The sequence below is a fragment of the Ammospiza caudacuta genome, chromosome 16 (assembly GCF_027887145.1).
Source record: "Ammospiza caudacuta isolate bAmmCau1 chromosome 16, bAmmCau1.pri, whole genome shotgun sequence".
NCBI classification, from domain to species: Eukaryota; Metazoa; Chordata; class Aves; order Passeriformes; family Passerellidae; genus Ammospiza; species Ammospiza caudacuta.
The window spans coordinates 9,819,521-9,843,875 of NC_080608.1; the positions used below are offsets into that span (position 1 = coordinate 9,819,521).

Genomic DNA, 24,355 nt, shown 5'->3' on the forward strand with positions numbered 1-24,355 from the left:
CTATAGTTACCAGAACATGCAGACAAAATACATTTCAAGAAAATCCAACCTTGCAGCAAACCTGGTGCCAATCTTGTCAGAAAGCCTCCAAAACTGACCCATGGAACTGCCACCTACAGAAATCTAGCCTAGACAGAATAAAATTTCTTTTGGGCTGTGGTATAAACCTCAGCCAGATCTATGTGTACAGTGGCCATCTCTTTGGGAGCAGTCATGCCCCTGAAGTGCAAGAGGACATTTCTGATGGAGTTGGTGAGCACAAGGAGAGCTGGTTGGGGATGGTGAGGAGGTCCTGTGCTGAGTGGCCAGGTGCTGTTTGGGTGTAAAACATCAGATTTACTGTTTGAAAATGCCATAGAGGAAGCACAACAGCCAGGCTGGGCTCAAGATCAGGTATTGGTGATTCAAGAGAGGGAGCCTAGCCTGCAGCCCCAGTCAGAAAGGCATGTTAGGAATCCCCAGAAAAGGGGTTGAGATCAAAACAGAAAATATTCTGCTGAGTGGTTCTTTCCTATCACTTCTGGCTCTGGCTGCACAGTTGAAAGACTTTAGACAAAAATGATTGAGGAAGGTGAAAAGGAGTGTCTTGCATGAAAGCAGAATACACCAGATCTGGAATCTTGACTCTGGAAAAGACAGGACAAAGGTAGAAACGTGTAACAGAGTATAAGAAAATTGTGAATACGATGTAGAAGGAATCATTCGGGAGGCCAATTGTTCATTGCTCCCCAAAATACAGAAATTGAGGTTATCTCCTGGAAAGATTATAAAGAAATTGGAGTTATCTCCTGGAAAGATCACACAAAAATTGGGCGTATCTCCTCAAACCATGACCCAGTCATTCCAATGAAGGGAACGGAGTTATTTTTCCAACTGATTACGGGGGCAATACTCTTTATCTCTGCACTTCCATCTCCAGTTCGCGAGCGTACATGACCTTCCCACACCCCTACCTTTCCCCCGTCCCCGCTGCCCTGCCCAGGAGCGATGCTGCTGCTCCCGCCCCGGGTGATGCTGAGCCCGGCCTGCCCCGGTCCCTCCCCGCCCGGCCGGGCGGTGTCCCCGGCCCCTTTAAGCCGCGGTGCGTGATGTCACAGCGCTTGGAAGCCGCGGGCGCGGAACGCGGAGCGCTCGGAGCCCGCTCGGAGCCCGCTCGGAGCCCGCTCGGAGCCCGCGGGGACCCCCCGCCCGCCGGGAGCCGGCCCCGCCGGACGGGCATGGGGAGCCTCCAGCTGCAGGACTTCGTGGCGGGCTTGGTGGGCGGTGAGTGATGCCGAGAGCGCGGCTGGGGAGGCGGCCAAGGGCGCACGGCGGGGGCACCCGGGATAAAACCCCCGGGGATAAAACCCTCCTGGGATAAAACCCTCCTGTGATAAAACCCTCCGGGGATAAAACCCTCCTGGGATAAAACCCTCCTGGGATAAAACCCTCCTGGGATAAAACCCTCCGGGGATAAAACCCTCCGGGGATAAAACCCTCCTGGGATAAAACCCTCCGCTCCGGGGGTAAAATCGTCCGGGGATAAAACTCTCCTGGGATAAAACCCCTGGTGAAAAAATTCCCCCGATGATAAAACCCTCCGCTCCGGGGATAAAACCCTCCGGGGATAAAACTCTCCGGTGATAAAACCCTCCTGGGATAAAACCCCCGGTGAAAAAAATCCCCCGATGATAAAACTCTCCGCTCCGGGGATAAAACTCCCCAGGGATAAAACCCTCCGGTGGTAAAAGCCCCCGGGGATAAAACCCTCCACTATGGGGATAAAAACCCCCGGGGATAAAACCCCTCCGGATGGTGGGGTCTGCTGTGTCTCTTCCCGGCGTCTCCCACCTTTGCTTTGCTTTGCTACACAAGTGCGGTTTAATCCCACTTCCATGGGCGGGATGGTTCAAGTTTATTCAAGTTTATTCAAATTCAAGTTTAGAACTTGTAATGCTGCTGTGCAGGGCTGGCTTGCAGAGGCACCCGCACGCCCCCAGCCCGGGGCTCCCCGTGTCCCCATCCCCCGGGAAGGCACTGCAGGTTCCTCACCCCGCCACTGGGCTGATCGACACGGCAGGGATTGATCCCGTCTGCCGGGAATTCCGATGGCAAACACCGGGAAACTGAAAGAAAAGGAAGGCAAACGACACATAGCGGCGTCAGTGATGGGCCAAGGTTCACAGAACTGAGAGATGCCAGCTGAGAGGGCGACCAGCTCTGCTGCCCCCGGGGCTGCAGCAGGACAGGGTCACCAGCTACGGCAGAGCAAACCCCTGCTCAGGTCACCCTTCAGACCCGACGCAGGAGCAGGGTGAGAGGTGGCTCACAGATGTCCTCCCAGATGAGGTTAATAAATTAGCAGACTAAAAAACCCAAAAGCTCTGCCAAAAGTTTGCGTGAGCAGCTGATTTTTGGCTCTCTGTAGGCTGTGGTTGCTGCCTCTGCTCCGCTGCCCTGTGCTGTTGCTGCACACCTTTGGCAATGGGACGGGATGTCCTGGAGGTGAGCCAGTGCTCTGCTGCAGTGACAGATGAGAGTTTTCATTCATAGCACTTGACCATGGGTGGTCCCAGGTCTGGGAGGAGAGGGGACATTTTTTAAACACATTTTTAGAAAAGTCATAATGTGTTGACCAAGAACATGATGCTCTTTTCAGTACCAATCCACTATGAGTGAGAAATTATATGTAGTGCCCAAAGCACCTGTGAGCACTGGTTTTGCACAGAGATTTGCTGGTGAGGAAGCATCACAATTTACCCACTCTTCACAAGCCCTAAAACCTGCCAGTGTTGTTTGCAACAAAGACACAAAACCATATCCTGGCTATGGCACACAGGTGTTCCATTCTTCTGGAGAGGAGGGAAACCAAACTGTGCTCTGTGTTGCCACGAGAGCTCCTGGTAGTGAGTGGTGTGAGTAGGTGGGTGAAAGGTAAGAGAATATGGGCCAATTTCTCCCCAGAGAACCACAGGGAGGAAGGCAGGATGGCACTGGACAGTTCTGTGCAGAGCAGGATCCTCTGTACCTGAATCCTCTCTGATTGGTATCTCTATAAACTGCTCCTAAAATAGTAAAGGAGGAGGAACTTGCAGGACCTATTAGGAGTCAGCTAATGGGACCAGGACATCACTCTGAGCCAGGAGAAAGCACTGCCTTGTGTTGGACAGGAATCTCACCATTCTGAGGCTAAACATTTGTGTGAGCTTTCAGAAGTGCAAAAGGGTTGGTCCTGGACAAGATATACAAACCTGAGTTGTCCTTCTCTGGTGCCTTTGAGAGCTGAAGGGGTCCAGGAGAGTGTACACAGAAAAGTGTGTAAGCTCAGCTTTTAGCTGTTGTCAGGGAAGGGGCATCCTGCTGGTCATTGCTTTTACAACTGTTCCTATGGAAATCTCTCCTCTAAACCCATTGCATCCTCTCCTGCCACAAAAGCTTCAGTGTTGTTCATAATACTTTGCTTTCATCCCCAGGAATCGCCAGTGTGGTTGCGGGCCATCCCCTGGACACGGTCAAGGTAAAACACTTCGAGCTGTGTTCACATGTCACCACCCAGACCCCACCAATTCAGACCTTCTCTCTAGCTGATGCCTCAAAGGGCCTTCACTTATCCCAGAAGGGAATTTGGAATGTTTTCACAGACTTTCTTTCTGTCCAAGACTCATTTTGAATGAGAAACTAAAAGAACTGACTGATACGTGCGAGTTCCTCTGTGAAGAATTAATGCTGAAAATTAACCTGGCCTTCCTTAATATGTGGTTCACTGACCAGTTCTGGCAATGTTTTATTGAACTTTGCCACAGACTAGTATTCAAAGGGCAATGAGGGCACTGTATTAGTTTTGCTGCAGGCACATTTTCATGTTTTCCTAGTACTGGTAATGCTGGAAGGGCAGAGTTCTGAAATTGTTACCCCAGGGCTGTGACACAGTGTTTATGATTCCCTCATGATAATTATTGCTCCAATGGAAGGATTTAGAGAAGTAAGAAAGTATTTGTCAGCATGGTGCAGACAAGCCCATGCACATACCAGTGCATCCTGTTCAATCAAGCTGACCATCCCTATTGCTGCACAGACAGGGAGGAGGATCCTGCTCCTTTCTTTTTTTGTCCAGGCATTTCTGGGCAGCTTTCATCATTTTAGCTTCTCTGCCCTTGTTGGGGTTGTTCAGCCTGAAGAATAGAAGGCTGCAAAGAAATTTTATTGTGCCCTTCTTGTACTCGAAGGGGGTCTGAAATGAAACCAGAATTTTAGCAGGGCCCATTGTGATAGGACAAAGGATACTGGTTTTAAACAGAAAGAGAGCTTTAGATTAGATATAGGGAAGTCTTATACAAAAAAGGTGGTAAAACACAGGCACAGGCTGGCAGAGAGGTGGGGACATGCCCATCCCTGGAAACATTCAAGGGCAGGATGGATGGGGCTCTGAGCAACCTGGTCTCGTTGGGGATGTCCCTGCTCACCGCAGGGAGGTTGAACGAGATGGCCTTCAAAGATCCCTTTCAGCTCAAAATTACCAGCAATTCTGTGACTCTGTTCCCTGCTCTGGTTCAAGCCCTGGCTCTGGCACCAGGCAGGGCTGCCAGCTGTGGCAAACCCAGCTGTGGTCATGTTTGCAGCCTCCACCCTTTGGAGGGTGATGCCAAGGAGGCAGAGCCCAGCATGGCCCACACCACATCCCTTCCCAGCATCACATCCATCCCCTGGCACACACCAGGCTCTCCTGGGATGATCAGGAGGTGCCCAGCCAGCCCCATCCTTTCTGAGCTGCTAAAGTGATACCAGCCCCAAGGGCATCCCTGTGCAAAGGTGGTGCAGACCCCACATGGGAGAGCCACAAGGCTGCCCACAGCACCCATCCATGGGCAGGGCAGCAAAAGCAGGCTCTGCCCAGCACAGCCAAGGCAATCCCCTTCTCAGGCTGGTGCCCATGGCATCACTGCCTGGCCTGGCAGAGTTTGGCTATGGGAATCCTGCTTGGAAACATCGAGTGTGGGTGCCAGGAAAGAGCAAGCCCATCCTTCAGTGGTTGTAAAGACAATGTCAGGCTGCCCCCTCTTGCTCTTGGCTTTGGGCAAGGCTTTGTATTGGGAATACCAAATAGGCAGACTTGTTATGTTCCAAATTCAGGAGCAGGAAAGGGGAAAAGAGAGTTTTTACACAGCACTAGGCCAGCAAAGGGGCTGCTCAGCAGAATCTGCAGCCTCCAGGGGATCAGCTGTCTTTCCCCATCTAGGGTAGAAGGCAGGACTGAGTGTAAGGCTCTGTGAGGTAAGTGGCTTCTACACCACACTTCCCATCAAGTTACCTCTTCCCCCTTCAGCCACCTCTTCCCATCAAACCCCAGCAGCTGTTTTTTCCTACATCCTTGCAAAACTCCAAAATTTGTGCCTTTACTAACTTTCATCCTACCCACTGCATTCATTTTCCCAGAACTTTCTTCAGCTTCTGGGTGTCACCCAAGAGCCCTATCTAATCAAAACACAACAAAAAGGAGAACTTTGCAGAGGTATATCCATGCTGGTGGTAGCTGGCTTTGTCACAGATGCCAGCAGGGATTTCAGTGCTGGGTGTTAACAGATTAGCTAAGGGACGTGTGTGACAACCAGATTGTGAGAACACTCAGTTGCCCCCAGTTACTCAAAAAATATATTAACTTGAACTTCTAAATACCTGGTTACTGAGTACAAAAAAAAAAAAAAAAAAAAAAAAAAACCAAAACCAAAAAACAAGCCCAGGGAGGCGAAGTGGAAATGTCTGGGTTAAGATGAACCCAGGGCTGGGCACTGGGGTCAGCTTGTCCTGGGTCACTCTGGTGTAACCACCTTCCCCTGTCCCCCCAGCCCTGCTATCCCAGTGTGAGTCACAGTGTGCCCAGTGTGCACCCCTGAGCCTGCCCACATTGCACAACGCGTGCTGCTGAGCCAGGGCAGCAGCTTCATGTACCAGCTTGTTCTGAGTGCTCAGGAGATATTCTGCTGTGGCTGCTGCTTCCCTGTGGCCTCTGGCCAGGCCTGGAGTGGAGCAGGGATGCTCCATGTGTGCAAAGAGCTGCATGGAGCTGCCCCAGGGTGAGGGGTGAGACTGGGCTGAGGGTGAACTCAGACTTTGGTCCCTCCTGCTCCTGCCAGGGTCCCACGGCAGCACTGGCAGCCTCGTGCAGGGCTCTGGGCCAAGTGATTGTAGCATCCAACCTGCTGTTTGCCATCCAGAAGCTCCCACCAGCCATGAACTCTGGCAGACACACATTCCCTTGGGTGTTAAATTCCCAAATAATTTCCTGCTTCACTCTGGTGTAAATCAGGGCTGAGCCAGTGGATGGGATTGGACACCATCCCCCAGAACAGGTTGGCAGTGTCCCTTCAGCCTTCATTGCTAGCAGCAGTGCTGATAAATACAGTCAGAAATGTCCCCATTTCCTAAAAACATTCCTGATGGAGCATGAGTGTCTTTCTATAACCAATGAGCTCTGGCCTCAGCCAAGATGAAGCCTGAGGTGCTGTGAAATGAACAAATGAGCAGTGTTTCCATTTCCTTGCACACCTCTAAGCCCAAAAAATGCATCCCTTGTTAGGATGTTTCTAGTGCAACCTTGTGAGCAGCTGGAATGAAAGATGATCTAAATACATATATATGAGAAGGGAAATGCCTAATCCTGTGGGCCTTGTTGTGACCTATGTGCCATTTCTTACATCTTTTGGAAGGTGAATAACCAATTTCCTTTCCAGAAATAAAATGTCTTTATTTGAAATTATATAAAACTGGTTTTGAGTGAAGCATGGAGAATTTCAGAGATGGAGCTGATTTATTTTAGCTCCAATTAGAATCTCTGTGTCTTAAAATCCACCTTGGAGCAGAAGGGCCCCAGAACTTTCTCAGGAGAGCTCACCTCTCCTCTCTTTGCAACACATCCCAGCCTTCCCTGAGTCTCCAAATGGAGAGGAGAAGACCACACTAATCCAATTTCCACATCAATCAGGCCCTTGCCAATGACAGCACCGTGCTGGGTCATGGTGGCTGGTCCAGGCTGGATAGCAATTTTTGACAGTCATTGATTCCAGATGCTGCAGAGAGCTTCAGGCTGTGAGATCCTGCTTAGCCTTGCTTCTGGCAAAGTTCAAGAGGGTGGATGCACATATATCTTATTTTATTGCTCAGTTCTCTTTACGACTAAGGAAGGACTTGCTCTCAAAGCAAAGTACACATTGTTTACTTAGCATGAGCCTCCATTGGGCTGGAAACATAGGATTTTAATCACATTTTACAAATGTCTTTTGCAGACTCGTTTGCAAGCTGGACAAGGATATGGAAATACACTCAAGTGTGTTCTCACTGTGTACAGAAATGAGTCTGTAAGTACTTCATCACACATTAAATGTGCTGGTAGAAAGTGCAAGTCAATAAATAGATAAATATATAAAGCAATTGTACGAAATGCTGTTGACACCAGCAATTATATAAAGACCAATAAAGTTTATGCAATTAAGCCTGCAAATCCCTTCTCTTGCTTAACTCTAAGGTTAAGTCACCACTTGGTGACTCCTATAGGGAAAAGGGAGATCCCTGGCATGGAATGATCAGTGTCTCCACATGGGTTGCATCCACAGTGACTCTTTTGCCTGATCTCATTGGCAGAGGTCACCAGAAGGATTTTGCTGACTTTGGTGAAGCCAGAACAAACACTGTCTATATGAGGCACTTCTACAGGGGTTCCTGTGCGTTCAGCCATATCCCATATTCTGCACAATCTTTATAAGCCTTTAGCAGCATGAACCAATTTCTTTTGCTCAGCGTGCGCAAACAGTTGGTTCCAGGAGACATCTGCTACTTGGATTTGCATTTCATCCCTGACTATGGCAGGGGATTGGAAGGAGACAACTTCCCAAGTCCTTTCCGAACCCAAACCATTGTGATTTCTAACCGGATAGACAAGCTGGGGTTTACCCTGCTCAGTCCTGCTCACTCTCCTAAGCCCTGCTCCCTTTCCTGGGTAGCTGACCGGCTTCTTCAAGGGCATGTCCTTCCCACTGGCCAGCATTGGCATCTACAGCTCGGTGGTGTTCGGGGTCTTCAGCAACACGCAGCGCTTCCTGAGCCAGCTCCGCCACGGGGACCCGGCTGCCGCGCCCTCGCTGGGCGACATGACCCTGGCCAGCCTCGTGGCGGGGGTCATCTCCGTGGGCATTGGCACCCCCGTGGAACTGGTCAAGATCAGGCTGCAGATGCAAACACAGCCCTACACCAAAGGTAGGAAGCGAGAGTTTTGTCTTCCTGTCTCTGGCGGTCTTTGGTACGTGCGCAGAGCTTTACAATTTTGGGCAAGGCTGGGCTTTCTGCTGCCTTGTGCTGATGCAGTTGGGCTAAAAATTCTTCCTTTTGCCTGAGGATGGACCCCATCCTGCTCAGCTCAACCAAAGGGTTTTTACCAATGGCATTTTCCAGACAGTTGGCATGGAACATGAGGCAGGTCTGCTCAAGACCAGAAGCTGCAGAAATTGTGAGTCCCTGGGCTGTGGAGTCCCCTGTTGCAGTGTGATGTTCCAATAGTCCCTAGGAGATCCCAGCAGCAGCACCATGGCTGCCAGTGGCAATGCCAGCTCCCCATCTCCCTCTGCACACTCTCAGTCCCACATATATTTGCCCTCTGTTATTCCACCCTTCTCTCTTCAAAAGCAGAAGTTTTCTATTTACATTTAAAACCCAACTTATTTCACACAGGGTGCCAGGTAGCCCAGGTGTGAGCAGGATGGGCCAGGAGGGGACACCAGCAGGATGGCAGTGGGTGGCTGTTCCCTGTCCACAAGGCAGAAGGGGCTGCTTCAGCTTTAGACAGCAGCTGAGTTCCATCGCAGGCTGCCAGCATGGAGCAAACCCCACCAGAGCACATGCACAGCCAAATGAAGACATGGAGCAGCTTCAGAGCTGAACAGCTTGGATTTCAGCATTTCACCTTTCTCACAATTACAGTCATGGCATTTAACTGTGAAATGCTGGCATTTTTCTGTTGCTTTGATAAAACAATTTTATGTCCATTTTTAAAGCCTCCGTGTAGCTTAGAAACCAAATGCCTTTTACAAAAACATCTTGGTCTGCATGGGCAGGGCCAGACTCTGAAGATGTTAAGGCTTTCAGACATGTGACTTGGCATAAGTTGAAGTTAAAATCCATGAAAATTGGGCATATTGCCTTAAATTTATTTGGAAGTCTCACTGGGCACATACCTATTGGGAGGTATGCCATGCATCTAAGAAAATATGTATGAAGTGTCTACACGTTTTCTGAAAATGGACCTCAATACTCTCTCCTAAAACATTTTCCCCATGTTATCTGCTGACCCCAGCAGAAGAAACTGGATGGCAGTGACTTCTAATCAATGGCAGTGGGCTTTGGAGAGCAGTTCTGTGGCAATATATCTATTCCAACAGTTGTATCTTTTTTCTTTTTTCTTTTTTTTTTTCTGTAGCAAACATTAAACAGAATTCCACAGCTCCTGGATCTTCTGTGTACAGAGGCTCAATTCACTGCTTCAGGACAATCCTGCAGAAAGAGGGAATTCCAGGAATATACCGAGGCAATGTAGCAATGCTCCTGAGGGACGTCCCCGGGTACTGCGCCTATTTCGTCCCGTATGCGATGTTCTGTGACTGGATAACCCCTCATGGAAGCATTGCTCCTAATCCCTTCACCATCTGGATGGCAGGGGGTGTAGCAGGTAAGCACCTTTACTTCCTCACAGCGTTGGCAGAACAAGAACAGGAAGGTTCTCGGGGCAGATAACGAGGGTGACTCAAGGGCCACTGCATCCTCCTGAGCAGAGGACATGGGACTGAACCTTCCTTCCCCAGGGCTGGGCTCCCTGGCACCACAGCTGCACTTTATAACTTGACAAACTTTATGGAAGTTGTGTTATCAGACCTTCCTTGGGCTCATTGTCAGCGAAGAGGGGAACAGACAGCGCCTTCATCTCCCTGGGTGCCTCAGGGCAGCCTGCCAAGCCCATTGCCAGGGATATGTGGTAGCCAGGATGCCTCCAGAGGAGGACTTCAACCTGTTGGCTGCCCACCAGGAGGGTGTGCACCTACCCACAACTAGCAGAAGCCCAGTTGACTGTTACTGATCTTCTTCTTTTTTCCATATCTACCTTTCCAGTAAAACTGGCATGTGTGCCCCCACCATGTGGGAAGGTCACCCCTACTCCCACTCCCCACTTCTTGGCCATTTCTAAATTGCAGATCCATAAAGGCAAGTCAATCCTTAGCTCAGGTAATGATAACAAAATGCCTTCTCCTCAAATAAAGAGGCCCCTGGTGCCTCTGGATGGTTTTTCTCGTGTGCCCCACCACTCACATAGGTCCAGACAAACTCTGGTCTGTCCAGCTGGACCATGGACTGCAGTCATGTACTGATCTCTGCAAAGAGGCAAACCATCCCACTCAGCTGCAGGCTGATCAATGGGAATAGGCATTTCTTTAAAGGTATGACAGGGTATCTCACTGTGTGGAGTCTAATCCTGGCACCCTGAGATGCCCCTACCCATTATTTGTATCCTCAGCCCACACTTTGCTTTACAATAGAATTATCAGAAGACTCAGTTTTCTCTGAAATCGCCCAAGCAGCAGCTCAGGCTCTTCCCATGGCATGTCCGTGTTCCACCAGGAGCACAACAGGAGATCTAGTTGCACCTGGAGAAGCCTCTCTTGGGTTGCCTGCATCTGATCAGCAGCATAACCTCCAAAATCTGAACACCTTCCAGAAACAGGGAACTTTCTCCCAGAACTACTCTTTCTGTGCCTGAGCAGGGTGAATGCCCTGAATGAAAATCACATTAATATGATGTGATAGATGTGAATTTCTGGGTTCACTGACCTGCAGGCAAGGAAGTATAGAGAAGGAATTATTCAAATACTTCTGCATTTTTCCAGGAGCTGTTTCCTGGGCAGTATGTACTCCAATGGATGTTGTGAAAAGCCGACTTCAGGCAGATGGAGTTTATTCAAAGCAGTACAAAGGGACCATTGACTGCATATTGCAGAGCTACCAGAATGAGGGCTTAAAAGTAAGTGACATTTGAAGTTAAATCTGGTTATTAGGTATTTACTTGTCCATTGGAAAATACAGTGACTGTTAAAAACCTATCTACAGTGTTGAGAGACAGCTAAAGCCAGTTAGTGCTAAATTATTATTATGGCAGTAGGTAATTATTGTGTAGATTCATTCTAAATCAAAATAGTGAGAGTTATAATACATGTTACATAATGAAGAAATGAATGACTGGGGGGGTCACATATTGCTGGTGTAATTAACTTCAAACAACATTTCATGTTAGTGCACTTAATCATGGATATAATTTGACTTATCATAAATCAGAGGTAGAAAGCCTTACCTCTGCGATTCTTCTGCAAAATGCAGAGGTCAAATGTTTCCCGTTGACTTTGGTGTCATTAAACTGATTCCAGTGGGACTGTCCTGGCATTCTGGGTGTGCCTGGTCACCTTGGGCAATGCTTCGGTGGAACTAATGCTGCTTTTGCACTGCTTGCCCTCATTTTGCACCAAGGTGGAGTTGAGTGTCAGCGTTCTTATATCAGAATTGCTTTCATTTTAAACATGAAGAAGGGCTGCGTGCCAAATAACTTATCTCCTTTTTCTGACTTTGTCTGCTAGTGTAATAAAAGATATTTGTTCTACCTGGAAACTTTGCCTCAGTTAAATGTGAATGGCAGAGAATAATGGTTTGCAGCTTTATTGTGTTGCCAAGGCATGGTTGTGGGAAGTAACGTCTTCTGCTATTGAAATAAATCTGTATTTATCATTGGAACAGCATGTGGTCTCTTAGCTGCAAAGTGTTAATTTTCACATTCTGAGAGAAATGTAACAAGTTACAAACAGGAAAATATCCTGCAAAATCACAAGTTAGTGTGATTTCAATATTTGCCAACATGCCACTATGTTATGCCAGCTGTCTCAGGAGCCTGTGGTCTGGTTCAGCTTTTGCTACTGAGTGAAGAAAGTCACATTCATGTGAAGCACAAGCACCTGGAGAGATGCTGAGGACAGTGCTTGGACAGTCAGATGGGGGACAGGGTGCCAGGCTCTATGGTGCCTGCCTTACCATTCCACTTCCACAGCAGGGTGGCTGAAATGGGAATTTCCATGGGTTTTCCTTTCTCTCTCCATCCTCATCCTCTGCCCTCCTTGTCCTGCCTGAACTAACAACTAAAAGAGTTTTACAGCAGAGTTCTGTACTTCTTGCAGTTTTTCTGCTGTCCCATCTGGCACCTGCCCCAAAGCCATCAGTAGGATTGAGTAATTAGTTGATAGCAAGACTGGAACCTGCTCTCACAAGGAAAATATTTTTTAAATGTTGGGAGACTCACAACTGACAAATGGCAAATGCAGGGCTGGATGTTTTCATTCTGGGACAAAGGAACAGCATTCTCAGTGCTGGCAATAACTGCCTGATGTACACAAAGAAACAAAGCTACACCCTTGTCTTTCTCCACAGCCAGGTGTGTTCACTCAGATAAGAAAAATTTATGCCTCTGGGCTTTTCATCCTAAACCTTTACTATTATTTAACTTGTGTCTCTCATGTTACTTTATGGATAATGCAAAAACATTGAATTTACTCCCAGAAATGTGTCTTTCCTAACAAAATAAAACATCCCAATAAATCAAATAATATCCTAAATGTCCCAGTACTGCAATTTCACATTGCAAGCTTTATCTAAACTACGTCAACATATTTTGATTCTGTCTCAAGTCAGCACTATTCTTAGGATTTGTTGGACACAAGATATGATGGTGTTTAGTAGAGTTCAGTAATTTCAGGGCAAAAATTGGTTATATGCTTAAATCTAAGGGCTTCTGATGTTGGGGCCAAGATTTTTCATGTTTTTTTTTACAGTAGCTGTGGGAACTTTGCTGTTATAAAGCCTGGAAAGGAGTTTGATTGCTGATGTTCCTTTTCACATCTATCCTGAACTTGGGGTATTTAGATTAGTGACTTGTGGTGATGAGCCTTGGTGGTTAATGGAGTGATTTTGTGAGAAGTAAGCCAGCAGACATCCCTCCTGGAAGCACCACACTGTGAGCAGACTCACCCCAAAGTAAAGAGTTTGTGCACACTGTCACACACGCCAGGGTGTGGTGTTTGTAGTGAGGAGCACCATGATGCCAAACCAGTGATTCTGCCACCGTGCTCCCCTTCCCCAGTGCAGACCTCAGCCAAGACCATATGGGAGCACATCTTCCAAGCAAACCCAAAAGATTTGGTCCTTCAGAATCCCACCATGACTTCATTCAATGTTTTCCTTCTCTTCTTAAAACAGCCCATATATTCCTATCCTCTAACCTTGCTCATTCCCAACAGGTCTTTTTTAGGGGCCTCCTGGTCAATACAATAAGAGGATTCCCATCGAGTGCAGCCATGTTTCTTGGCTATGAACTTTGTCTCAGAGCAATGAAAGGATGGCAAAGTGAGACCAATCCCTAACTTCCAGGTCAGCATATAAGGACCTCTAGCTTTATTAAAATTACAGAATATTAATCTTTGAATCAAATAGAGTTGCAATTTTATAGATCCTCTGAAAGTTGCATAACTTACATGGATATCTACACCTGAATAGCCAAACACAATTTGGGTCTGTGGGATTCAGAGCAGACTGCAAATGTGCCAATGGATTTTAGTTTCAGTCCACATCTCCTGCAGCTTCACTGTAATCTGTTATGATTGTTGTGATTCTTTTAATTCATATCAATCAGAAGTAAACATTTGAAAGGAGATTATTCTCTAATATTTTATGAGTTTTGAAATATAATTTTTACTATAGTCCCTGCACAGTATTCTTTCCTCACTTGTTCCCAAAGATATGAAATTAACCTCTTTCAAAGTGCCTTGACTATCAAGTCACTGTTTCACTCTTTCCCTCGGTAACGGAGTTGCATAAAGGAGCAGCATTAGAAATATCTCATTAAAGAAACTTTTTTAGCAGCTAGATACTCAAGATTTTTCTTGGCAATCTTTGCTGTTTTCTGCAGTACTTCATAAATCTCCTTCTTTCTTATTTCAGAAGCGTTGCCAAGAGCACCAGAAAGTCTGCTGCCTTCCTGAGCCAGATCAGCAGTGTGGTGTTGGTGAGGGCTCAGCTGCCCTGACTGAAGACTCCCCTCCTGCACCTGCAGCACCTGCTGTGGACACGTGGTCCGTGGAGCACGCCGAGAATCACACCAGCTCAACCAAACCCAAAGACTATTTCATTACCAAATCTCTCACTGTTGACTAAGAGCACCCTAGTAATTCTGGTGGTGGTGGTGAGCTTCTTCACCAAAGGCATTTTTTGTACTGAACCAGGAAGAGAACTTCCCTTTCCCAAGGGATGTACCCACACCCAGCCCACCTCAAATCACCAAGGAAGTGTCTTTTGTACAACATGGTGTTAGAACACTCATCTTCTTTGGTGGAAAAGGAAAGGAGAAAATGGTGGGTACACAGGTGCTTTTTCTGGTAGCCAACAAATCCTATCTTGCTTTCAGGTTCAAAGAAGTGGGTGACTCCTCCCATACAAACACGTATGCTCTACAACACAGTTTAGTACAATTTACACATTATCATGAAAAATGTAAAGGCTTTAACAACTCCAGTCTGTTTACCAAGGTATAAATTAAATTGGGAAACAGGAGGATGTTAAATTCAGACACTAAGGTGCTTTTTTTAAATACAGAAAACAATAAAACAAGTTTGCATTTTATATAGAAGGCTGCCTATTAATTTACATAGCTTGCCTGGTGCAGCCCTCCAGGGACTGGCTTGAGGTATCTCTTTAGACCCTCTGAGCTCCCTGGCATGATTTGCCAGCTGCCAAAACCTGCAGACAAAACTTTGCAGCCATGAGCAGACCATGACCAAAGGAAGTCTCTTTAGGACACAGCATGCTTGAGACCTCCAGCTCTTTGCTGGAATCCCACTGAGACCACTGGGGCAGGCCCAGTCTCTCTTTGGTCTACCTCAGCATCTCAATTATTCCAAGATCATTTACATAATTATTTTTTCTGTTTATAATGTTAAATATCCTTATGATTTATTTTCTAAGCATGGAGCTTTTGATGCCAAAGCCCAAGGAGAACCAGCTTTGCTGTGACAAGAGGACTCTGGTGGCACTGGCAGGACAGGCCAAGGGAGCTCACATGCAGAGTGACACATGACATGGGGGAATAATCTAGGACAACACTTCATCAGAGAAATGTTCTAGAGGAACAGCTCTTCCTCTGGAGAAGAGCTCTGGGGGGAAAGCCCAGTGATTGCAGTTTCAGCAGATGCCTTCAAAACAAGGTTTCTGAAGACAATGTGGAGCAGATGTACAGCTTTCCCCCATAAAATGAGGAGAAAGAAAAAGAAACTCCTTCATCCTCTTCCCTGGATGAATGAGGGAATTGGTCACAACACCTGAAGATCAGAGCAGAAAGTGCCTAAAACTTTGGGTCTGGAGCAGTACTTGGAAATGGGGACTAAAAACAAAACTGCGGGTGCTTCCAGAACTGGCCTTAAAATGGGGAAGAAACAGCTGGTGTTGCCTCATCTCAAAAGGCTCACAGTGCCTTTGATCCTCTTTAGGATACCTGGAACAGTTTTTAATGAACAATATGGAAAAAATTGATGATCCTTCACACAAATATTTGTTGCTGGCTGCATTTAAGGATTCATCCTTTTCATGATGCCTATTTTACTGCATGTATGTAAAATATGTTTTTAGATGGACAATATCATGTGTCTCCAGGGATAATACTTGGGCAGACTATTTTTTAATGCAAATAAATGGTGTGTTCATCTGCCTGCATAATGTAAAATGGATCATGAATGAATTAAACTGAGGAGTTCACAACAAGCTGTGTATCTGCATGATCCTGCCCTCATGGTGTCCAGGTTTGATCTGTTCAGTGCTCTCTGGGTGTAAAGCCCTGACACCCACATAGGAGTTTCACAGTGATATTTCATGGTATTATTCATCCAATGAAACCAATTTTGAGATTGGAGCCCAGGATCTGCCTGGACAAATCTCCCGTGTAGCACACACCTGCCAGAAGGAGCTATCAGGGAGTGCCATGGGCAGCTTGGTGTGGAAAGGGAGCAGAGGGCAGAAAGTTATTCTAAATAATACAGATATACATGATATAAATATATATAACATAAATATAAAATCATGAAGATCAAGTGGGAAGTGAATACAAAGCTTTGGCCACTTGATGGCATCCTCATCCCTGGCAGGGCACGTGTGGCTCAGTGGAGCTGCCAAGCAATCCCTCTGTGTCTTGTCCATTCTGCTGCCCGACCCACATTCCCTTCCCCATGGGCAGCCCCACACTGCACAGCCTCTGGATGATTTTGAGGTGGCCCTGCCCTGCCAAAGGCTGCCCTGGTCTGGCAGCACTGGAGGCAAGCCCTGGACACACTGGTTAATCAGTGCACCATTAGCATTCACGAACCACAAAAGAGGCAAAGCAACTCCGGGCTAAGCACGAGGGTTTCAAGGGTGACAGCAGCACAGGTGAAGGAGATCCAGCTGCCTCTGGGCCACTGCTGGTGACCAAGGACACCTTGGGGCCGGGACAAGCAGCTTTTGAGGCACAGCACTGTGTGATACCCTCGCTGTGACCGATCACACCCCTGGGGAGTGCTCATGGCCAGGCTGGACAGGGCCCTGCTTTAGGGGAGGTGTCCCTGCCCATGGTGAGAGGGCTGGAAGGAGATGAGCTTTAAGGTCCTTTCCAACCCAAACCCTTCTATGGGTCTATGATCCTTGATCCTGACAGTCTTGCTTTTGCAGTAGTGAGTGTGAGGCTGTGTCACCAGTGGGAGAGGTCCAGTGGGGCTGGGGTTGTGTGACACCACAGAGGCCGAGCCCTGTTTCCCAAAGATGAGGGATGGCAATTAAAATTTATACACACAGAGACTTGCCAAGTCTGTGTCTTGTGAATAATCTTCTGTATGATATATCAAATGCATTAATTTTTGGAAATTAAATCACTATCATTATCCATGGATATAAATTAGGATCTTCAAAGAATTTTTCAGGGATCTGGTGATGGGAGTTTGAAACAGCCTTTCCTGGGAGGCAGACAGACAGACACACAGCTGATTCAGTGGGGCACTGATTACATATATTGGCAATTTTGTCTCTGAAGAGACAAGAAAGAAAACCCTTGTGTCAACAGGATTCAGAATATGGACCCGGCTCCTTTGTCAGTGCTGTGTCTGTACTGACCTGCCATCAGTGGCAAGTTCCCCACACGTGCCAGAGTGGTAGAAGTCATCTGCTTGGTAGGTTGTTCAAGGTGTTTACAGAGACGCTCATTTCTAAAATAAATGCAGTAAATCCTGAAATGGTCAAAAAATGACAAGTGAGACCTGAAGAACCAGGGACACATACTTCTATGTGTTTGTTGCCTGGATTATGAAAGCATATTCAGACCTGTCATCCCTCAAATAAGTCTGTAATTGCCCAACTTTCACGTCTCTGGTGGCATTCCAGCTCTTACAACAGCCTGTATTACTTAATGAGATGCAGGCTGTTTTTCACACTTTATAAACTATTTAGTGATATGAAAGGAAACAGCAGCTTGTTTCCTTCAAAAAAACCAATCAAACAGGAACAAATGTCCCAGTGAAAATCCATTTTTCTAGAAAACAGCCCTGACCTGGATGAAGGCCTTTGGGGCTGGGAGAGGCTTCATGATGTCTGTGGTGCATAGAGTGGGAAGAAGCTTCCCAGCAGCTTTAGCATCTACTGAAACCCTGCCTGTAAAGGACTTTTCCAGCCTAAATGATTTCATGGTGGCTCCAAGCCAGGCTGTGATGTTCTCATGCCTCGGAGTCCCTGCCTGGTGTTTCCCCACCACAGGGGAAGGCAAGATCACAATCCACATCTCAGTTTCTCTTCTTCTGAGACAGAGGAGTAGGTGACGTCTTTGCAGGCATTAAGATATATCTCTTTGGTTTATCTGAAATTCTTTGTTTTGTCATAGAAGTTGTTATAGTCGAGATTCTTCTCCCTAGGCGTGGCATCCATGTCAGCCAAGAAGGCCAATGCCTGTCTTGTATTTCCTAAGAAAAAAATTAAAGTGTAGAGTCAGAAAAATGATGAGATCCAAGGAGACAAGTGGGAAGAAGTTCAATTGCTAGATTGAATGTAAACTGCACAAGAAAAGCTTCCTCTCTCTAAAGCCCTTTTCTTCCTGTACATGCTCCTTCAGTACTGCACAGACTGATCACTGCCAGCTTAGATAAGCACTATGTAGAGTATCCTTCCAGAGACAGGCTCCAAAAGAAATGAAGCCATGAAGTGAGAGGAAATTTAAGTAGTTATAGTAATATTCAAGGCAGTTTTCCTAATCTGTAGGTCCTGTGACAGCTCTGGAATCACACACAAGTGGAACAATTAACCAGTTAGGAGCCACTTGTGCAGCAGAAGTGTATTTTTAAAGGGGTTTTAGAGGTCCCATGTGCAGTTTCACTGTAAGATATAAAGTGCTGGACACATCAAGAAATCCTTGCTTAGTAAGGGTGAAATTCCAAGGCTACTTGGCTGTACAACACCCAGTCTCTGAAGAGAACACAAAGGTCCTCTGAGTGGTGGAGAAAGCAATGGATAACCTTGAGTCACAAGGAGAAAAAAGTTGGAGAAACCAGAACCTTGCAAGTGGGAAAAAACATGTTAAGGTGCCCTGCCACCAACACCTGCTGCAACAAACTGGCACCTCTGTGAAAGCACCAGGACTTAGCTCATCTTCATGGACTGCTCTATTCTCCCATGTTTCAAAACATTTTATCATTACTGTAGCCTACTTCACACACAGTCTAGAGACACATGGTATAGAAATCCTGCCAATTCTCATGGATAAGGGCCAGCTTGTTCTTACTTATGCAACCAGGTGGGAACCAATATCCGTCCCTGCTTCCCTGTCAAATTGCTGTTGCTGTGTTTCCATCAGGCAGCCTGCAGGTGGATTTTCAACACTTCCAGCATGAAAACAGAGCTGTGATGTGGGGCTGGCTGGTGAAGAGCTCTAACACTGCCATGGAGTGAATGCCCTGTGCTGTCTGTGTGTCCTGCATGTTCAGCCGCCCTCTGCATGCTGTGCTGAGTGGGGAATCCAGCCCACAGGGTCATCGCACAGTGGGACAAGCAAGGAAGGGTGAGTGGACTTCTGATGTGAGAGCCCTCAGTGTTTCCCTTTCCTGGTATGAAAGGCCACAAAAGAAGACACTGGAAGAGGACACTAGGAAAAATCTTAAAATACAAGAGAACTGGTGACCTGTCTGATCAATTCCTGCTGCCTTCTGCCTGCTTTTAAAGATAGCTGGTTGTGGGAAGCATTTTTAATAGGCATGACACACATCATAGCTGGCCTGCTGCTGTCAGGGCTTTTTTCTTTTAGATGTCTTGGCTCTTGCTAAATATCATTGCAACATGGAAATCTTGGCTGAACCCACCCCAGCTCTGGTGACTGTACTAGTGCATGAAACAAGGAGGACCTGCAGTCCTGAAGGTCTCTCTCATGTGCTCTCCCCTCTCACGGCTCCTGAGTGCCACTAGTGTTTGTTAATAAGCTTAAATGGTTTCAAATTAATTAAAACTCTTCTGAAAGTAATGAGAGCTCCATTACCTACAGAAGCTAATGTGAGTCCTGAGAAAATCCTGTGGTCCACTTGCTAGGGCTCTCAGGGTGTGCACTACCCCCTTGGATTGGATTGACTCTGAAATGTTCATCAGGATTTGATGCCTTTCTATTGTAAGTAATCTTGCTATTACTATGCTATGGTTTACCCTTTCACAAAGGGATTAGAATGCCCCTATTTTCCTTGATTTCTACATTAGCGTATGTCATCTTTATGTAAGAGATAGGGAAAAACATCCTCCAAGCCGCCTTATCACTGGAAAACGAAACTATGAATGATCTCTTCGTTTGTGGTCTTTGCATCTCTTCTATCTTGATCAATGCACACAGCAAACGTAAAACAAACTGCTTTGTTACCTGGGTGTTTTTCCTCTGCAGGGAATTGGTTTTTTCTACATTAGAAAACCCAAAATGCGTAGAGATTCTTAGAAACTCTACACTGGGATGCAAATTCTCTCATGAGAGCTCATAAACTCTGGAGGTTTATGCAAACCAGATTAAATACCAATCTGGAAATTGGATGTTGTGTGCAGCATTTTTGGCCATTCAACCTAGCACCAAAGCAAAGGCATTATAAGAAAATACATATCCCAAAGTATTTACACATAAACCAAAATGTGCAGGACATTAGAGTCTCCAAAGGAATGAGAACAAGCTGCCTGTAAAACCACAGAAATACATTGGAGAGTTTTATATATACCCCTTTTCCAAATAATCTGTTCAGGGTTGGAATGTTAATATCCCATCACTGGATATTGATGGGATATTAAGAATCCAAGCTGATCGGCTGCCCTGGTGCTGGCAGTACCTGTGGTGATGGTCTGTGTTGCTGAAAGAGAGATTAAGGGAGAAGAGTGGATGATCAGCTACCTAGACATGAGGACAGAAAATTAACTGGCAAATGATGACCTATTTGTGAAAATATGCTGCTGCAGGTTGTCATCATAATGAATAGTTTTAAAATATCAAAGCTAAATGTTTGAAGATTCTATTAAAAAGTTAGTCTTTTTGCTGGGATGGCATCAGATATTAATTTCTACAGCCTTGGATCAGCCTCTAAATGCCAGAAAAGAATCTAAACTCTCTAAAGAGAAGCTGCAACTGGTGCCACTTGCTCCTGCACCTCATCCACCTGGGCTCCAACCAATACATGGAAATATCTTTCAGTGCCAGTTTGACTTCTGGTGATTTCTCTTTTACTGTAAATTGAGTGCAGCTTCTCTGACAGCTCATTTAGCCTGGAGCAACAACAGTGTGAGGCAGATCTCACTAAGCAATCAAATAGAAAAGCTAAGATGTAGAGATAATGCTGGCACTGCTGGCAGAGAGTGACCGTGAACAAGGAGGAGTCACGGGGCATGGGAGCAGCTCAGAAGCAGCTCTGGAAGCTCTGCCATTCTCATTTGCACCTGGGAACAAAAACACAGACCTTGCCTTTTGGGCTGTAGGCCTGGGAAGAAGTTCTGCTCACTGCCCAAAGTCCATAATTACACCTTGTGCATGGAAAGGTGTTAATTGTGGGCTCTGTACACCTTCCACACTGGATCACCTGAGGCAGGGAGCATCCAGCCCAGCCCAGAGGAGGTGCTGCTGTGCAGGCAGGGAGGCAGGGGCAGGAGCAGCAGGCAGGTTCTCCTCTGCTCCCCTTGCTGGTAGTGGAGCCACGCTCAGCCAGGTGAACCCACTGCTGGCTGGCACATGCCAAAGAAAAAACAGCTAATTGTAGCTCAGTGTTTTCTCTTTCCAGGACAGTTTCCAGAGGGATCACACTTCTCCTTCAGCCACACTGACCTGAAGAAGTCTCAAGCTTTTGGAGGAGACCTTTAAGGCATAATGGGACTTATGGCAAACAGAAGGGATGCTTAGAAGTCAACCCTGGGGATTTAAAAGAAATCTGAAGGGCTACCATTTGCTCTGCCCAGGTGTGCAACTTGCAAAAAGGAAACTTCTGTGGCGAGGGAGGGCTCTCACCAGCACTCAGCTGTATTTGGAGAGGCCACCAAATTTCCAAGAGAATTTCCAAGTTGATACCATTTGGGTTCCCTAGGACTATTTTTGCATCCAGCCCTTCCAGCTCAAAAGGCAATGGTGGGATGCCAGCCCATTTGCACTCTGAGGGCCCCACGCTCAGCCACACACTGCTGCACCTGCACTCAGCAGAGGTGAGACCATGGACAAGGACTATGGCATGGCTCTCTGGATGCAGCAGCTGTAACTCAGTGTGACAGCTTGTCCAGGCAGTGCTCCACAACTTCATCCATCTGTCTGTCTGTCTGCTCCACGGACCTCTGCAGTGTCATCAGCTTTCTTTCAGCAAGGTTCTGCTCGGAATCTTGGGGAAGCCACCCTGCAGCACATCAGTTTGCTTTCTCAGGAACTTTGGCAATGCTGAAACATCATAATCTCTTTGCTTTCATGTAACTATAATTTACATAAGTGAAGGAGGCAAACCTCACATGTGAAAAAAAAAAAAGCTTTCATAGATTTTTTAACCATTGTTTCCTGCTGGGGTGTGATATCATAATGTTTAAATTAATCACTTCTGAGGAGCATTTGTGAATTTCCACAGTACTAAAGTCACTGAAGTAGGTGACTCAATTCCATGTTTGATTTCTTTAAAATGCTGTCCAAGCAATGGGAAAAAATAGTGGGCACCTGGTATCGGTTTTATAATTGGGTTTTTCCATATTAGAATGGGAATTTTGTGAAGACTCAATTAAAAGGAGCGTCCTCCCATTCTTGTGTCACCCATCAGACTGAGTTGACATGAATGCCAGCATGCTGTCATACATTCTCCTCTCTTGTCTGCTGCTCTCTGTGCAAGCAGAGTACTGTGGTGTCCGGGAGATTATCCGCTACACACAGCTCCTGCTTGTAAGTGGCTGCTCAGCACCTTCATTCTGCAAAATGCATGCCTGTGCAGGAGATGATAGCAAATACTGACTTCTCACTTGCTCTTCTTCCAGGATGATAGTTCTGTGAGTTGCCCATGTAGGCAGACAGCTACCAGTGTGAGTACATGTTTTTTGGGAATATAATGAGACTGAAAAAATCTGTTCTTGTACATTGAATGCTGGATGTTAACACTCATTCTTTTTTGTTTTCAGTCATGTTCATGTCTCCCCATTCCTGAAGTAAGTATATTTCTTTTCAAGCTCTTGTAGATGTTAAAGAAGTTTGGTATTAACTGAGTTTAAATTTATTCACTTTGCTCCTTATGTAACTTCTGCTTTCAGTTACAAGGACGACTTTAATACACCAATAGCAGCAAAACTGAGCTTGTTGAATACTTGTGGGGAGGGGAGCAGAAGCCTTCCCACTACAGAACAATCAGAATCGAGCCCAGCTGCAGGCAAAAGTCCTCTGTAGGCTTGACTTGCATATCAAGAGATACAGGCTTTTGCTTTGAAAATCTCTGCAACGCTTTGTTCTATGGCTGGGTGCCTAAATACTAAGTGAACCTGGGCTAGAGATGTCAGGCCTCTGACTTAGCTCTAGGTGTATCCAGCACTGTTTCATTGTTTTAAACCCCCTCAGATGTGGTGAAGCCCCAGCATCTGCTGAAACTATGCCTCTGTAGGTAACTTCTACAGTTTGAGGTTTTCTGAGAGATAGGACAGTTGTTTCTTATGGCATACATGAGAATTCACTGTTTTACAGTCCCCCCAAAGGTCTTCTATCAGTTTTCAATATATTGCAAAATACGTTGCATTTGACTGTGACATGCTGCCACATTTAGGAATACAAATTTCTTCCTTCTGTGGACAAACACAATGCATTCTGGGTTTTTCTAATACTTTCTTTGTTGAACAGAGTGGTCATGAACTGGCATGCTTTGTGGATGGAACCAAACGCCTGAAGGAAAACACACCTTCCAATCCAGTAATTGAAAGGCTTTACTGGACCTTCCAGGCTCAACTGGACAGAAGCCTCTGTAAAGTAAGACTTTCTTACTTTTCTACAGATTTCTTTTATCTTTTACAAAATAAAGGATTTTTAAAATAATCTAAACATTTGCAGATAAGTGTTTCATTGATTTCAGATGTGTTTTAAATATTCATATTGTGCAGGAGCCAGATAAAGCCACAACATGTGTGAGGCAGTGAAAAGCTTTTTAAGTTGGCAGAGGAAGAAGAGGGATGGGCTCTGCCCCATTGTGCCCTTTCTCTTCTCCAAACCCTTTGAACATAAACATGTGGGAAAGGAGGTTTATTTAAATTGCTTTTCTATTCTCCCTTCTCAAAATGTGTTTTGGCATTAAATAGTAATGATCTAACACTGGGAACTGGATGTGCAGGGGTTGCCTGGCTGGAGCCAGGTGTACAGAGCATCCTTCTCCTCTGCAGCTTTAATCCCACCCAAGCAGCAGTGTCTTCACTGATTCTCAGCTGTGAAATACAGCTGTGACTTGCAGCATCTTGCAGCTTGTGATGATGCTCAGGAAGGCTCCTGGGTCCTCCCTCAGGTGCCTTTTCTTTGGCAGTGAAACATCCTTTATTTACAGACTGAGGACAGCTCCTGTGTGATTCGGTGAGACACAGAGGATGCTGACGCTGCAGTGTCTCCAGCTCCTTAAAGCTGCCTTCAAACTTGCAAGGAGGAATAGTCTGGGTGGCTTTGAGACACTGACCCCTTGCCCCAATCTTACCCAGCTCCTGTTTTCTGGGTTGAAACAGCCTCATTTAAATGACTTCAGCTATAACT

At 46.3% G+C, this 24,355-nt stretch overlaps 1 protein-coding gene across 1 annotated transcript; it reads left to right on the forward strand.

The window, feature by feature from the left end:
• The first annotated feature begins 1,217 nt into the window (after positions 1-1,217).
• Positions 1,218-15,761, forward strand: SLC25A48 (solute carrier family 25 member 48). The gene is made up of 7 exons (XM_058815371.1): positions 1,218-1,263; positions 3,453-3,496; positions 7,260-7,331; positions 7,974-8,226; positions 9,443-9,691; positions 10,902-11,035; positions 14,053-15,761. Exons 1-7 carry the CDS (start codon positions 1,218-1,220, stop codon positions 14,260-14,262), a joined length of 1,008 nt encoding a protein of 335 aa, XP_058671354.1. The 3' UTR covers positions 14,263-15,761.
• The last annotated feature ends 8,594 nt before the right edge of the window (positions 15,762-24,355 follow it).